At 39.8% G+C, this 14,911-nt stretch overlaps 3 protein-coding genes across 4 annotated transcripts; 2 read left to right on the top strand and 1 right to left on the bottom strand.

Moving 5' to 3' along the window:
* Nucleotides 1–265: 265 nt before the first annotated feature.
* On the top strand, nt 266–8,140 carry LOC117983091 (uncharacterized). 2 transcript variants are annotated; one of them, XM_034969557.2, is made up of 7 exons: nt 266–430; nt 521–1,657; nt 1,740–1,801; nt 4,608–4,667; nt 4,761–4,994; nt 5,097–6,555; nt 6,774–8,140. In XM_034969557.2, exons 1-6 carry the CDS (start codon nt 417–419, stop codon nt 6,542–6,544), a joined length of 2,955 nt encoding a protein of 984 aa, XP_034825448.1. In that variant the 5' UTR covers nt 266–416; the 3' UTR covers nt 6,545–6,555; nt 6,774–8,140. The 2 variants fall into 2 exon arrangements, with proteins under 2 accessions (XP_034825448.1, XP_034825464.1); XM_034969573.2 differs by having other exon boundaries at nt 267–430; nt 5,097–5,321.
* Nucleotides 8,141–8,521: 381 nt separating this feature from the next.
* LOC117983142 (tubulin polyglutamylase complex subunit 2) lies at nt 8,522–14,893 on the top strand. Its single transcript, XM_034969623.2, has 5 exons — nt 8,522–8,653; nt 12,499–12,666; nt 13,382–13,560; nt 14,241–14,414; nt 14,706–14,893. The coding sequence occupies exons 1-5, from the start codon at nt 8,617–8,619 to the stop codon at nt 14,862–14,864; spliced, it is 717 nt and encodes a 238-aa protein (XP_034825514.1). The 5' UTR covers nt 8,522–8,616; the 3' UTR covers nt 14,865–14,893.
* Dus3 (Dihydrouridine synthase 3) lies at nt 8,655–10,723 on the bottom strand. The gene is given in 8 exon segments (XM_034969603.2): nt 8,655–8,856; nt 8,858–9,009; nt 9,012–9,107; nt 9,110–9,727; nt 9,730–9,786; nt 9,789–10,114; nt 10,116–10,259; nt 10,261–10,723. Coding segments are annotated over 8 exon segments (1,764 nt in total). The 5' UTR covers nt 10,503–10,723; the 3' UTR covers nt 8,655–8,727.
* Nucleotides 14,894–14,911: the final 18 nt, after the last annotated feature.

The raw sequence follows: 14,911 nt of genomic DNA, 5'->3' as shown, positions 1-14,911 counted from the left end.
CCTTTCATACGTAAGTATTATTTCTTTTGTTGTTTTGTCCCTTTCGGGTATACGCCTGTGTCGGGTCTACTTAATAGTTAGTCTGAGGCAACTTATAGTTCAATGTCTGTTTACTCTATGGAGTGTGGACCGGCTTTGAGACAGTAGAAATTGGGATGTACAGTTACGGGTTGATTTCATAAGGCTGACAACGTACTGTATCTGTGTGATCTGTATATAATCTGTTGATTTTTCCGTTTCGCTTCGCTCTGTACTTCGCTCGATGCGCGGTTCTCCGCGGCCATTTTGTTTTTCGTTCATGTGGATAAACTTTTGTGTATGAATTTCCTTAATAAAATCAGTAAAATACTTCTGTTTTTTCATAAATATATGATTTAAAGTGAAAACAAAAGAAATTGTGAACTTAAGTTACCGACATGGGACGGGGAAGGTAAATAATTTTATACAAAGAAAGGTTGAGAGGCTGACTCAGATTTTTATTTTTTAATATTGAATTGTAATGTATTTTATCCGGTTTCAGGGATCGCAGTCGGGACCGGCGTCGTAGTCGGAGTAGGAGTAGGAGTAGAAGTCGTAGTCGCAGCCCTCGTTACGGTCTCGGCTCTGGCGGAGGCGGCGGCGGCGGCGGCGGCTATGGCGGTGGCGGCGGCGGCAGCGGACGCCGCAACAATCCTGGTGCTAATTTACGCAAGCCTAAGTGGGACTTGAGTAGACTGAAACCATTCAAAAAGGACTTCTATGTACCCCATCCAGATGTTGAAAGTAGGACTGAATCAGAAGTGGAAGCTTGGAGAAGCGAAACTGATATCACATTAAAGGGTCGTAATATACCAAAACCGACATTGACGTTCGAAGAAGCTGGGTTTCCTGACTATGTGATGGATGAGATTGATAAGATGGGGTTTTCTAAGCCCACTCCGATTCAAGCTCAGGGTTGGCCCATTGCATTGAGTGGTCACGATATGGTTGGCATCGCTTCTACTGGGTCTGGAAAAACTCTTTCATATATTCTACCAGCTATTGTACACATCAATAACCAGCCCAAATCCAGCCGAGGTGATGGACCAATAGCCTTAGTGCTGGCCCCTACGAGAGAACTCGCTCAGCAAATCCAAGAAGTCTGTGACAAGTTTGCGAACACATCTAAAATTCATAACACATGTTTATTCGGAGGAGCACCTAAAGGGCCGCAAGCCAGAGATTTGGATAACGGAGTGGAGATTGTTATAGCAACTCCTGGCCGCTTACTGGACTTTTTAGAAAGTAACCGAACAAATCTCAAAAGATGTACCTATTTGGTATTAGATGAGGCAGACAGAATGTTGGATATGGGATTTGAACCTCAAATTAGAAAAATCATAGAACAAATCAGACCGGATAGGCAAACCCTCATGTGGTCAGCTACTTGGCCAAGAGAAGTACAGACTTTAGCTTCAGAGTTCTTAAAGGACTATTTGCAGATAAACGTGGGCTCGTTGCAATTGGCTGCTAATCACAACATTCTGCAAATTATAGATGTTTGTATGGAATATGAGAAAGAAACAAAGTTGAGTACTCTACTTAAAGAAATCATGGCTGAAAAGGAAAATAAAACCATAATCTTTATTGAGACAAAACGTAGAGTGGATGACATAACTCGAAAAATGAAAAGAGATGGGTTAGTCAGACATTGAGCAAAACATTCCTTTAAAATAAGTTCATTATTGTAAATATAATAATTCACTAAATGTGTTTGACAGGTGGCCGGCAGTGTGCATTCACGGTGATAAGTCACAGAATGAACGTGACTGGGTGTTGCAAGGTGAGAGCCTGCTGAACAGTTTAAAATAAATGCTTTATTTTTTATTTCAATCAATACTGCATAAATATAATTACCAGACTATTCTATTAGACAGTACCTTCTATTGTCCCTTTAATATTATAAAATATGACTGCTTAAAGTTTGAACTAATAAAAAAATGTAGATTTTGTTACAAAAGATATGACGAGAGTTGCAACAAGTCGAGAAGCGGTGTCGACTGATGGCATAGCTCGCGCAGCCCGTGTCTGACGCATGTCTGCATGTGCAGGCGAGGCGAGCTGCGGGCAGACGGCGGCGGCTCAGGGCGTCGTCTCAGGGCGTCGCTGAGCGCGCGGCGCCGCAGCTGCGCCCGCAGCGGGCGCTAGGCTCTAAGACTCGTAGCCACGCGGCTAGTCTGCGCCGCTTCTCGCGCAGGCGCGACCGCGGGGGCTCGCGGCTCCCGCGCGCTTTGTGCCGAGAGCGCTCGAGGACGACCCATTCTTTTAATTCATTTTCAAATGCCCTGACCTACGTTAATATTTGATGGAAAATTAATTAGTAAGTTTTTAAAACCATCAAATTGCAGCCTATACAGATACAAAATATTTTGTCCATAGCTGGTTGTTTTAAATCTAATAAATTGTTCATTATGTTATATTTGGTTCATATAAAATGAGCATAGTAATTGGTGCCTCTCCTAATTCACACCGTACAATATACACACATAAAAGTGGATAATAGTTATATATAGTACAAAGTAAAAGCTTATTTATTTATATAATTGTCTTTGAGTATTATTGGTGTGGTATGCCAAACTATTAAACTTTGGCAGTGGTAAGTTACTATTATAGAAAGCGAAAATGTGCAGTACTAAGAGCCATTGTGAAGAAAAAAAGGAGGATATTATTAACAACTGATGTCTGATGACGTCTTTCTATCGAACTATTTATAAAGTAGATTGCACAGAATTAATGTTTATCCCCTTCACACTTGTATCAAATGCAAGGGTCACTGATCTCTTAGAAAACAATCAATCCTTTATATGATTTATTTTTCAAATAACCTTGAAAAGATCTTATTCCTTTCATTTGGTACCATTATCAATTATTAATTACTATTAATGAATTAATCTACATAATTATAGAATTTGCGTTTTTGCGCATTGTTCACAATATGATCAAGTTGAAACTTTGTACATTGTTGTTGACACTTGCATGAAGTTTTCTGGCATTGTACCATCAGTGAACAATACAGTACTAATTATTATCTTCCTATGAATGGAATTGGTAGCGCGCGAGACAATCACAGACAGACGGATTACAAAAAAATTATAAGGCATTAAATATGGCGTAAAGGCAATGCAATCTATAGTATGCGACAAATCGAGTTGGCAATCGGGGTGGGGACGCCCCACACGCCCGCAGAGCCCCCGAGCTAACCCGGTGCGGGATAGCGCGGGTGACGTGCGGGTATGCGGGGCCTACCCCACCTCATACCCCGATTGCCATTTCGACCTGTCGCGTACTATAAATGTGTGAGTTGTGTGAATTGAGAAAATATTTTTTTATGATAGTGTTTTTACCTACACTTCAAGGAAATTTCGTAATTATTTTTAAATACATATCAAAAATTGCGGAACCGGTAGGATTCGAATCTGCGTCTGGAATCCTATCATAAAAATAGCAAAAAAGCAATAATAAGTCTTTTCTCGTTCAAAGAACTGCATTGTAATATGGGCTTTTCAAGTAGTTTCGATAACTGCAAAGTGTCGCTACTAGACGGCATTAACAGTCGCTTCAGTACTGAGTGAACATACATATCACCATCACTGGTAGCAAAGCAAGCGAACTGTGGCTTAGCGGTCAGAGCGTCAGGCGCGATCCGTTAGGAGACGCAGGTTCGAATCCTGCCGGTTCCTAAATTACTGATATGTATTTATAAATTATTGAGAAAATAAGTACTGAAGTATGAACAAAAATAGTTTTTCATCTCATTATATTGGAAAGGCTTCCCTAGTCATTCTAAATCTGCATGGAAAAGTTAATTATGCCTCCTAGTCTGGAAAAAGCTTTCGAAATCCAAACATGATCTATGGCTTTGTCTGAAGGTGTAACAAACTTTGTTTCTATTAAAAAAAACACTGAAACATTTAAAAAATAAATAATATGGTTAAGCATTATTAGTGACCTGTTGGTACTTGTACACAGCAAGAACAAATCAATTGAAATTTTTTTTAAGTTGCTTGGTGCTACTGTAGCCGGCAAGAAATATTGTACATAGATCTTTAGAATGAGATTGCAGCTTTGTGGAGCACTATCTCTGTCTCTCATACCAATGTTTTGTCAGTCAATAACAGAGACAACACTACGAAATCGCTATCTTTTGCTAATTCTAATGGTCGATGTACAATATTTTCTGCCGCGTACTGTAATTCAGAATCTCTGAAAAAAAATTGAATTGTTTTTCTTAAATCTAAGCTAGCATTTTCCTCGCTGTAGTGAGATGAAAAATTTTGTGTTTAGCATGGCTGCAAAATTATTAGCGTCCCGTGCTTATGAGTTCCTTGCTACTCGCAGGATTCTGTTTTTGAACCATTCAGTAAGCTTGTGGTTCAATGTTAGGGGCAACCGCTTGCTCAGTATTCAATTCAAGCACTTGTGCTAAATAACAACTTTGCAGCCTTGCATAACTAATAACTATATATTTTTTAAATGAAGACAAACTTTTGAAATTAATTGAAGCAATGAAAAGAATAACAAAAAGCTCAGGTAACTAATTGCACTTGATAAAAGTTTAACTGCACACTAACAAGATGAAAAATTTTCAGATTTTCGTAGTGGCAAAGCCCCTATTCTTGTAGCTACAGATGTTGCAGCAAGAGGATTAGGTAAGTCAAATCAAAATGCTCATGAATATCATTAAGATTTCATACAATATTAGCTCATTACTTTATTTTAATGCATTATCTCTTATTTTGCAGATGTTGATGATGTGAAATTTGTCATTAATTTTGACTATCCCAGTAACTCTGAAGATTATGTTCACCGAATCGGAAGAACCGGGCGTACTAATAAAACTGGAACTGCTTACACATTCTTCACCCCGTCAAACGCTGCTAAAGCTGGTGATCTCGTGTCAGTGTTAAAAGAAGCCAAGCAAGTTGTCAATCCTAAACTACAAGAGTTGTCAGAACGTGGGGGAGGTGGTGGAAGACGTAAGTTAATTGATACGATTATTATATTAGTTCTATAGCGATAATTATTTATTTGAGACAAACATTAATGAGGATACAAATATTATAAATCTTTTGTGGCAGGACATCGCGGACGCGGGGGCAGATATCGCAGAGGAGGACGTCGTTCGAGGTCACGATCGCGCTCTCGAGACCGAGACCGACGCCGGCGCTCGCGCACGCGCTCTCGATCTCGCGACCGCCGCCGTCGCAGACACAGTTCCTCCAGATCGTCCCGTAGCAGATCGTCAAAATCCTCGCGAAGTCGCTCACGCTCACGGTCTCGTTCAAGAAGCCGATCTCGCTCAGGCAAGTGCAGCCCACAGAAGGACGCCTCTAACACTGCGCCTCAGCCTGCACCCCAGGCGCTCCTGCCAACGCCCAAACCGCTCCTGCCCACGCCCATCGGCCCTCAGTTGCCCCCGGCACAGTTCGACAGACATAACGGTAGAGATGCCCCCCCGAACCTTTCTCGCGATGATAAAATTCGTACTCATGATAAAGATTTCGCTCAGAAGAACAATCAAAGTAATAATAGTAATAACCAAATCAGTAACGATACAAATTTGCAGCAAGTACAGCAGGCGAATGCCATTCCACCTCTGATGGCCTTGAATCCCCAAATGAATATGTGCATTCCTCCTCCTATAGCCAATGGCCAAAGCTTCGTCATGCCTTCTTATTTTCCTGGCGAGCAGTATGGTGTGATAATGCCTAACTTCGCTCCGAGCCCCATGCTCGATGCGTCGACGTGGGGCGCTCCGCCCCCGCCTCCGCCTCCTCCTCCTCCGGCTGAAGCCGCCGGACGGTTCCAAAACAATTACAATTATGGACAGAGTGGTTTGGGACAAAGTGGCGTGGAGTCAGATTCCAGAAAACGAGGAGGTCGCTCTGGTGGCCTCGGAAGTTCGAGCTCGTACGGCTCGAGCTCCGGCAGCGGCGGGCTGGGTGCTGACGGAGGCCTCGGGTCTAGCGGCGGCGGACTGGGCTCGGCCGGCCTCGGCTCGGGCGGCCTGGGCTTCAGCGGAGGCCTCGGCTCCGACGAGGGCCAAGGCGGTTCGCGCTCGCGCGGCGGGCGGCGCCGCCGCGGAAGAGGACGCGACCACGACGACTATAGCTCGGATCTTCCGAGCGGTGGTCTCGGGTCTCACGGCTCGGGCGGCTCGAGCGGACTGGGCGGCCTGGGCCAGGCTCCCGGCGGCTTGGTTCCTGGCGGTCTCGACGTGCCCCATGGGAGCCTGTTGCCGCGCATGCTTCCGCACGATATTGGCGAGTTTAGTGGACAACAGGGAGCTAACTTCACGGCTTTTGGTTCCTATGGGCCTAAGAATAATAATAAAAGAATACAACAAGGAAATCCTGACGCAGATTACAATGAAAGCAATATGAATGGTCTTGAATATTATGGTAATCAAAACATGGGCCCTGGCCGACCGTTCGCAGCTGGTATGGATCAATATTCCAGTGGTGCGCAGGCAAATGGCTCCATGGGGTACAGAAATGACCGCCCGGGCAATCGCCAACGACGGTGAATGAGATTGAGGTTTGTTACATTCAAACCAATGCAAACTCACCTCTCTAACATATACCTGTCCAGAAATGCCACCCATGATATTGCAACTATAGATATGTATGACACCTATTATGCGATTATGGATGGCTTTTCGAGAACACTAATTTTTTTTACTATTGTTTCACATAATACTGTTATATTGAATGTGTATTAAAACAAAAATGACGTTAGTATTTTTCTTATTTCAGAAAACGGATACAACGGAGATTCGCGTCGTCGTAGAAGGAGGTGAACTTGACAGAATGTGCAGTAACAGAACAATGTAAATTAAGGAACTAGTTATTTTCATTCCATATATTATGCGTTTGATGGCACTAGATTGATTTTTTTTAGGCAAAACCCCTTTGAATTTTTTTTCCATACCACCCAATTTACATAAAAAAAATACTTTGAAGTGATTGAAATAGTATATAATACAAGAATGTGTTTAAATAAGTTCTACAAGAGATAAAATAATTCAGTATAATTATCTATGTAACTGTTTATTTTGATTTATAATAATATTGTCTTTTATGGGGCTTATTAACTCATTATATTTAAACAATGCATTGCTGTAGAACTATTTAGCTACAAATGAATAGTAATAGTCCAGCAGCAAGATCTTGCTTGCAACAAGCAAGTTCCCTTCTGTCCAAAGTCTGCCCTTTGAGCCCCAATTGGGGCTTATAAGTCGTAGGTATGGTTTCAAGTACCCTATTTGTAAGACCTGTTTAAGATAAAAAAATTGTAATATTCTGGATAGTAGATTGCTTGGAACTTGGAATGGTAGTGGACTGTATACTAAATGTTTGTGAGGTAGGGTGTGGGTGGGTGATAGCGACTGAAAAATTAAACTTCTTGATTTTATTTTAACGACAAGTATCAACCTTCCGAAACCCGCGCCCTGTCTCACGTCGAGCCGTCTCAGTAAAACAGTTCGCGCCAACTAAATAGTCATCCTTGAAGTTAACCCTAGGCGCGTCGCAATAGATTTTTTAGACGTCAGTGGGGCGTGCGACGCGTTAAAGAGGAACACGATCACGCCCTTACATCGTAGGTCAGACGCGACTATTAACTGCCGGGAACTATTCGCGACAAGTCGAGATGAAAATCGGGGTATGAGCTCCGCACACCCGCTCTATCCCGAACCGGGTTAGCGCGGGGAGTCCCCATCCCGATTGTCATCTCGACATATCGCGTACTATGGTTGCCCATTCTTAAGCGCAGGTCACACTGGGAGCGTAGCGAAACGAAACTAAGGCCGAGATCTAATAGAGCGCACTTTGACTTCGCTCAGACTTAAGATTGAGTTAAAACGAGACAGATTTATGTGAGATATAGCTCTGTTAAGTCTAAGCAAAGTCAGAGGGCGCTCTATAGAATGTTCCTTGTTAAGCAAGCGAAATGAACTTAGTTTCGTTTCGCTACGCTCTCAGTGTAGCCTGCGCTTTACGCACTACCTATTTATTTTCCGATTGAGTACATTATTTCATAAACTGTGTATTTTTAAGTAACCCTTAGAAACTATTGACTTATAGATATATATGTATCTTATTTCATAGAATAAAATTTGAAAGCAAAACGTTGAGTTTATTGTAGACTAGCTGATCCCCGCGGCTTCGCCCGCATAGATTTAGGTTTTTAAGATCCCGCTTTCTACTGGTGAAAGAATTTTTAAAATCGGTTCCAGTAGTTCCAAAGATTACCCCCTACAAACAACTTAACGGACATTACCTCTTTATATAATAGTATACATATAGATTTAGACATAATGTAATCCTTGTTCACAAAATAGTAGTATCATTAGTATGCTATGAACACACTTCACAGCTATGAATGATGGCAACCATAGAAGATATTCTACTGTCTATGATGAGAAAGAATGCTTCATAGAGATAGTATTCATCTAAGGAATGCTTATTAGTTTCCAGGACAATAATATCAATCAATACAAGTTATTTAATAGTGTTTAATTTTTTACTAGTATCTTTTGATTAATATTTAAAAATTAATATGAGTTTTGCGTAGATTTAGTATCTGAAGATTCATTTTATGAGAAACATTACATTGGGTTTAACAAAACATTTAGGTAAAAAAAAACATTTTTATTCATAACATACAAATAGTATTATGACAGATAATCATAGATATTAACAATATCAATCACTGATAAGAATTAGCCTTATGTTTAGGTAGGAATTGGAATCCATCAGGACTGGACCCCAGTAACATTTCACTTATTTTAATCCAGTCTGCACAATTACCAGAGGCCATTAAAGTTTCTAAATCATTTTCGTCCAAAATATGTTGGTGGTCTCTCATTAATTTTTTGAGGTGGTCTCTCTAGCAAGCCAACAGGTATATACCGGTATAAAAAAAGATAACCATTCAAGTAAAAGCGTCTAGTGTTTTCAACCCCTTGTGTATCTGAGCCCCAGTGTTCTAACCAAAGTTTGTAAACTTTCTAATGTTATCAAGTCTTTCATTGCTACTTATATCCCACAACTTCTGTTCCTTAATTTCAGTAAATATCCAAGGCTTATTAGTGCACCTCTGCCAATCATCACTCCCTGAACAGTTGGTGCTATTTCTCTTCTGTACTTGTAGTCCTCATAACTGAGGATATCACCATTGCCATAAAGCGGGCATGGTGCAGCAGCTTTGGCACAGGTTTCAATATACTCCCAGTCGGCTAACTTAGTGTATCTAGCTTCTCTTGATCTCCCATGAAGAGTTACAAGCGATGCTCCCCAATCCACTACTTTTGGAATGATGTTATGTGCAATTTTCTTATCTTGATACACTCCAGTCCTAATTTTCACTGTGAATGGTATACTTAACAACTTGGAGGCACTTCTAACTGATACTTCTAATGCAGGCATTCTATGCATCATTCCACTGCCTCCACCTTTCTTATAAATTAAATCAATTGGGCATCCAAGATTTAAATCGATAAAATCTAATTCAGTATTTTCTTTAAGCAGCTGTGCTACTTTCGTTATTGCATAGGCATTATTCCCACATATTTGAGCCCCGAATAAATCTTCAGACTCATGTCTCTTAACCAGTGCCCATTCTTGTTTGAAGCCTTTTAATAATGATTCACACAGAGCCATTTCACCACAAAGTAATATCTGCCCATATTCTTTACAAATTCTCCTAATGGTAAATTCCCTACTGTGGTAAGAGGACTAAGATATAATTTATTATGCCAATCAATCATTTTTCTTCTCTTGGTAATAATTTAATTAAATCTTCATCAAGTATAGCACCAATCTTAATGGAGTCATCAGAGTCTTTTGTCTGTAAATTATTTGAATCAACTTCAATATTTTTTTTGTCTGATTTATTTCTTGTATCTAAAGATTTAACCAGTTTTTCAGCCAAAGTAAAATCATACTTTCTTTTTTGCAACTTTAATTGAAGATCATGTTGGAGAGTATTTTTAGTATCTTCCTTCCATAATTTAGCCTTTGCCTCATCTATCATGTTGTAGCCATCTTCTGTTATGTGACTAGAACCGAAACGACATGATATTCCTCTGGACACTCCCTCTTAATTTAAACAAATAGCACTCTTTATCAAATCTTCTTGTTGGACTTAAATAGTCCAGAGGATTGTGAATATATTTACAGTCAGCGAATTGGCAAGGTTCATTTCATCTTAGAATTACATTAACAATACTGGGGCATGGTTACTTTCTTTGTTGCTTTGAATGTTTTTGGTCTTGCTTTATTTTGACCCTCTTTTCTTATTTTGAACTTGTTGGATTGGTCATTATTTTCATTATTTCGTGCCTTCTTCGAGTCGGTATCATTGTTTTCACCGAGTTTGCGTTTATGACTGAGGTCGTTATTTTCAACATTGAGTGAAGTATCCTGTTTCAAAATGATATATTCTTTTTTAATATCACATACACCAGCATTATGTTTGTTCATGTTGGGTAATTTTATTTAATATCGTGTACTTTAAAATGGTGACTTAATTGTAGGTTAATTTTATCATTGCACGTTTGTGAAACTTTTTATCTTATTTAGCATTTATTTAATATTTTCAATAAAATGAAGCAGCTTTGTTATTGATAAAAAATCGAAAAAATCAAATACGAATCGCTACTCCAATGCTATTCCATGTCGCATCACCGACCAGAAATAAAAGATGTCGCATGTTGTCAATTTTGACAATTGACAATTTGTTGCTTCTTGTTGTCTATGTTTGGTTGCCACAAAGTGTTGCCAGCCAGAAGATAGTCAAATGTAACATGAGACAGCTCAAAAAGTAACATTTTCACGTGAAAAGTAACATTTTTGATATATTTACGAATAAATCTGTAGGTGGTACCGTACTGTAACCTACCTATTAATATATGAATGCGATAAGCGTGTCTGTCTATCTACATTATTACCTTACCTTTTCACGGTCTATCTTTTATAAAGCTTGCATCCCGGAAACATGCTTACACTTTTTATCCCGTAAATCAAAAAGGTTCCTGCGGGACTTTTGAAACCTAAATAAATGCGGACAAAGTTCTGGGCGGGCATCACTAATACGAACAAAGCGCGAGCGAAGCGACGCAAAATTTTGGGACATATTTACGACCAAATGTGTAGGTACCTACTAATAAGGAAGGTACCTATATAAGAAAGGGATATCAACTGCATCTCCAGCCTCAGTAATTTAGAATTCCTGCGGCTGATTAGTAAAGCCAACCACCATTACCTTAAAACCCATACACTTCCATTAAAAACCTAACACGTAAGTGATTTTATGCTTTTTTAGGCAGTCAAAGAGAATATAATCACTACGTTTTTCCGTCAGTCATGCGTCAGTCCAACAAAACAAGTGCGCCAACACGACGAGCAAAAACTTCTTGAATGCGTTCCATTTTACAATTTATTTATTATATTAAATTATATTTTGGTTTCTGGAAAAAAATTGAATATTTTTTTATAAAGTCCTAAAAGTAACGTAAAGTAACATTTTGAGTCGTGTAACACGGAGGTAACATGAGAGGGTCAAAAGTAACGTAAAATGTTACAAAAGTAACATTCTGGCAACGCTCACAATCCACAATGCTAACAACTTAACACTACGGCCATAACAATATCTCACAATGACACATATTGACATCTAGCCAGGGTCTATGGTTAATTTTTTTTGTCACTGACTCTGGATTTCTTCATACCCTACCCGTGCCCTACCCTACCTGTCGGCTGTAGTCTGGCTCATAGAGTAGGATGGTAGGATGTGTCTGCTGTCTAGCGCGGAAATGCAGCCAGTATTCTTGGCACCATGATTTGTATAGTACCTATTACCTAATTAGATAAGGCTAACTTTAAGTTTAATTGTAATATTTTGAATTAAAAAAAACTAGATTTTGGAAATATAGAAGGGATTTACATTTACCAAAAGTAAGATGCTATTAATAATAATAACCGGTAAAACTGATCAAGTGCGAGTCGAACTCGAACACGAAAGGTTCCGTACATTCGTACAAGGTATACCTAACACTTTTATGTACCTAGAACACTGCAAGTTAATGACGGACTGCACCATCTAGATATGTGAATTGTGATTTAGTAAATTATTTTTTCGTGAACACATTTTAATGAACTAATTTTTCTGCTATTTTCAAAAGAATAGTACCTATCCTAAAATAGAAAAAATCTCAAATCATATTACAATACCTTACAATATTATTAGACCTTTGGAATGAGCTTTCGGCTTTGTAGAGCGTTGTCTCTGTCACTCATACAGTGTGACGTTTTGTCGGTCTCGAGCTCAACGACAGAGGCAACACTCTACGAAACCGTTATCTCTTTCTAAAGGTTGATGTAGAATTTTTCTTGCCGGGTAGGTACTGAAGATAGGTAGATATAGGTACATGAAAAACAAAGAAACAAACCCAATAATAAAATATGAGTATTTTTTAAGAGTCTGATCCCAGAATATCGAACGTCGTAGTGGAGCGTCGTGCACCATGCGATAGAGTCGCACTTTCCAACTGGGAGCAAAAGCATTCTGCAGCACTGCCCGATGATTTGCGAAACTTCTATGCGTCCACAGATGGCTTTCAGCTGACATGGCATTATAAATATTCAGGAAAGTTATGACGTTTTCGTATTTATTTACCAAATAAGAGTAGGACAAGATTTTGTTGTGTTTGAAGAATGAAATCTTGGGTTTAATTCCTACCCATTAAGTATCTAATAGTAACGCGTCCCATCTTAGGCCTCGAATCACTTTCCATGAGGTGCGATTGTGGTCAAGCGTTTGCTTATAACTAAGTACCTAATGAATTAAAAAAAATCTCGTAAGATACTTTCTTTACAAAGCCTTTGGATCTTGTTTCTGCCCATTAAGTAGGTACCTACCTAGTTAGGTATCTCCCAGCGGATAGACCGTTCTTTTTTAAATTGATATTTAACTTATACCTACTTAAGACACGATACATACGTGGGTAGGTACAATCAGACAGGATACTAACCTTATCAAAATTAAGTAAATAGGTACAGCTGGTATGTAAGTGGGTACCTTTACCTAATCGATTTCTATAGAAAGTATTGAAATAGAATGCTTGGTGGCACGGTGGTAACTCGCTGCACCCACCACCAGACCTCAGACAATAAGAAATAATAAATCCCCAAATTAACTGTGCTGGAAAATCAACCAAGGACCTCCCATTTATTAAACCACAATTCGGAGCGTTCACAACCGTGCCGTGCCAGAAAGATCGTCTTTAGTCTGAAAGGTATTCTTAGAGGAATTAAATATCTATTAGGTATCTAATAATCAGGTTATTCCTTTAATATTACAGCTGATGAAATTTTACCAGTTGGATCAATTCGAGTAAACACCCTAAATGATTTGTGCTTGTCCTCTGCGCTGAAGGATCTCCTAGACTTCTCAATGACGCGCCAGAATGCTGGACCGCGCCCTGTTTTGAATACTAAAAGCAAAGTCTTCGAGTTAGACAACTGCCGTAATATTGGAAAGGTGGGAATTAGTATCCAATTTTGTTCCATCATGATCAACCTATCACCGGCCCTGAGCACGGGTCGCCTCTCAGAATGAGAAGGATTTAAGTCATGGTCCGCCACATCGGCCCAGTGCGAATTGGCTGACTTTACACACCTTTGAGATCATTATGGAGAACTCTCAGGCATGCAGGTTTCTTCACGATGTTTTCCTTTACTGTTAAAGCAAGTGATATATTTTAATTGCTTAAAATGTGCAGTCTAAAAAACTCCGAAGTCCAAGAAATTAAGTAAAGGTTAAGTTAACCCGAATAGAAGGCCGACGTCTTAACCCACTAGGATAGCACCTTACTAATGTTATTTAGCACATATACCTATCCCTTCTATCCCTAGATTAAATCTAAACGGAAGGCTACTCGATACCATACTTATCTTACGCACGGATTGATGTACGATCCCAAGCGTTATTAATTAGTTAACTTTCGACGCAGACGGCAGAGCCGCAGTCTGCGGTGCCTGAGCGCGCTTCGATCGTCAAAAATCAGATAGTAGGACTTCGATTGAAATCTGTCGCATTAAAAATATTCCAATGTCTGCGGCTTCAATAGTCTTTTGCTCATCGACTTATTTTTAGTCTACAGATTTTATAGACAGACAAAGCGGTGAATATGTAGGTATAAAATTTTGTTCGCTTTTAAGGTTTGCTTAATATATACCGGCGGGTCCTGGTCGGTATGGTTGGCAACGAGGGAGGGCGCATGGGGCTGGCTCGCTGACTCCTTCACTCATTACTTCAGGATGGCTCTAGTTCACTTCGGCTTGCCAGGCTGGCAGGCCGCTTTTGCGAACTTGCCCCTTATACCCTGGGCTGAGGTAGCTATCTAAAGTTATTGTGATAAAATCCTTATATTCGACAAGTTATGGCTGCGATGGTAAGTACAGATCAGTCTGGCGTTGGAAGACCTAACCTGAAATGGACAAGGCAGTTTAATACGCCTCTGCCTAATCAGTTTTTACGCATCGCACGTACCGGTCTCTAAATCGTTTGGCGATGCGACTTTGAATGAATGAATAATAAAACTTGTAAGATACATCCGACTCACCCCTAAATTGGTACCTATCTGTAATTAACTAACATAAGATGAATATTAAGTTTTGTTTCAGCAATTATTCCTTCTACTGGCACCACATTTGTTAGACAAAACGGAACCTGAGAGTAGCTTGATCTCCGTTAGCAGCGAGACTGGCCTAAACCACATTGACCCTAATATTTTCAAAACTTCAGTGCGTCATCACAAAAATACTACGCGACCAGCGAATTAATTTTTTGTCATCTTTTATTGAATGGAGTCGTCAATACAAATAAATTG

This window comes from Maniola hyperantus, chromosome 1 (genome assembly GCF_902806685.2).
Source record: "Maniola hyperantus chromosome 1, iAphHyp1.2, whole genome shotgun sequence".
NCBI lineage: Eukaryota > Metazoa > Arthropoda > Insecta > Lepidoptera > Nymphalidae > Maniola > Maniola hyperantus.
The sequence above is the reverse complement of the archived record's forward strand: the minus strand, read 5'-3'. Positions and strand labels throughout refer to the sequence as shown.